The 1035-nt window shown below is 36.9% G+C and overlaps 1 protein-coding gene across 1 annotated transcript; it reads right to left on the bottom strand.

The window, feature by feature from the left end:
- Positions 1 to 8: 8 nt before the first annotated feature.
- On the bottom strand, positions 9 to 1003 carry LOC108971135 (tigger transposable element-derived protein 1-like; the record flags this gene model as incomplete). The annotated part of the gene is made up of 1 exon (XM_018936994.1): positions 9 to 1003. A coding segment is annotated over exon 1 (663 nt), but the record flags the coding sequence as incomplete, so codon positions are not given.
- Between the last annotated feature and the right edge of the window lie 32 nt (positions 1004 to 1035).

Below are 1035 nucleotides of genomic sequence, written 5' to 3' on the forward strand. Positions count from 1 at the left end.
ATATCAGCAAGTTCAGCGTTATTATCGATAACAGGATCTTTGCATTTTACGCATTCTGGCCAAATATTTTTCCAACACGAGTTCAAAGTTGATGGCTTTAATAAATCTAACGCGATCTTGACTTCATTAATGCAGTCCATTATAGAAAATTTTTTCCATTCATCTATGACTGATGATTCCTCATAATTATCAAGTTTTTCTACAACATAATGAAATGAACTTCTTATGTAATACGTTTTAAACGTAGCAATTATCCCCTTGTCTAGTGGCTGTATAAGGGAAGTGGTATTAGGCGGCAAAAAACAAAATTGTACGTTTGGGTGCTCCAAAACTGGATGGCCTGGTGCATTGTCCAGAATCAAAAGAACTTTAAATTCGAGACATTTTTCTTTCATGTAGCGCCTAACTTCTGGGATGAAGTGCTTCTGAAACCACTCTGTGAAAATTGCACTGGTTACCCAAGCCTTTTTGTTCGCCATCCAGTGTATAGGCAATTTATTGAAATCTACACTTTTCATGGAACGTGGTCTTAAGGCACGATGTACTAGGAGTGGCTTAGGAATACGTTCTCCTGAAGCATTGGAACAAAACAACAACGTAATACGGTCCTTTGCTACTTWAAAACCACCGGCTGTTTTCTGCGATTTTGCTACATAAGTTCTTCTAGGCATTCTCTTCCAAAAAASGCCGCTTTCATCTAAATTCCAAACTTGGTCTGGAGTATATTCTCCATCTTCAATAATTTTTTTTAGTTTTTCGGGAAATTATTTAGCAGCCAATTCATCAGCGGATGCAGTTTCTCCCTTAATTTTTATATTGTGGAGAGCGTGTCTTTTTAAAAAACCAGTCATCCAACCAGTACTTGCRGAAAATGCATGTTGTTTTGACTGAGATGATGTATCTGGATCAATTTCCTGGATAYGTTTATAGATTHTTAATGCTGTCTGCTTGATAGCAAGTCCGTCTACTGGTATTCTCTTTTGGGATTTGTCTTCTATCCAGATTACCAAAGCTTTTTCCATTTTCTCTTTAACA

The sequence above is a fragment of the Bactrocera latifrons genome, unplaced genomic scaffold, assembly GCF_001853355.1.
Source record: "Bactrocera latifrons isolate USDA-ARS-PBARC rearing strain unplaced genomic scaffold, ASM185335v1 scaffold_3260, whole genome shotgun sequence".
NCBI lineage: Eukaryota > Metazoa > Arthropoda > Insecta > Diptera > Tephritidae > Bactrocera > Bactrocera latifrons.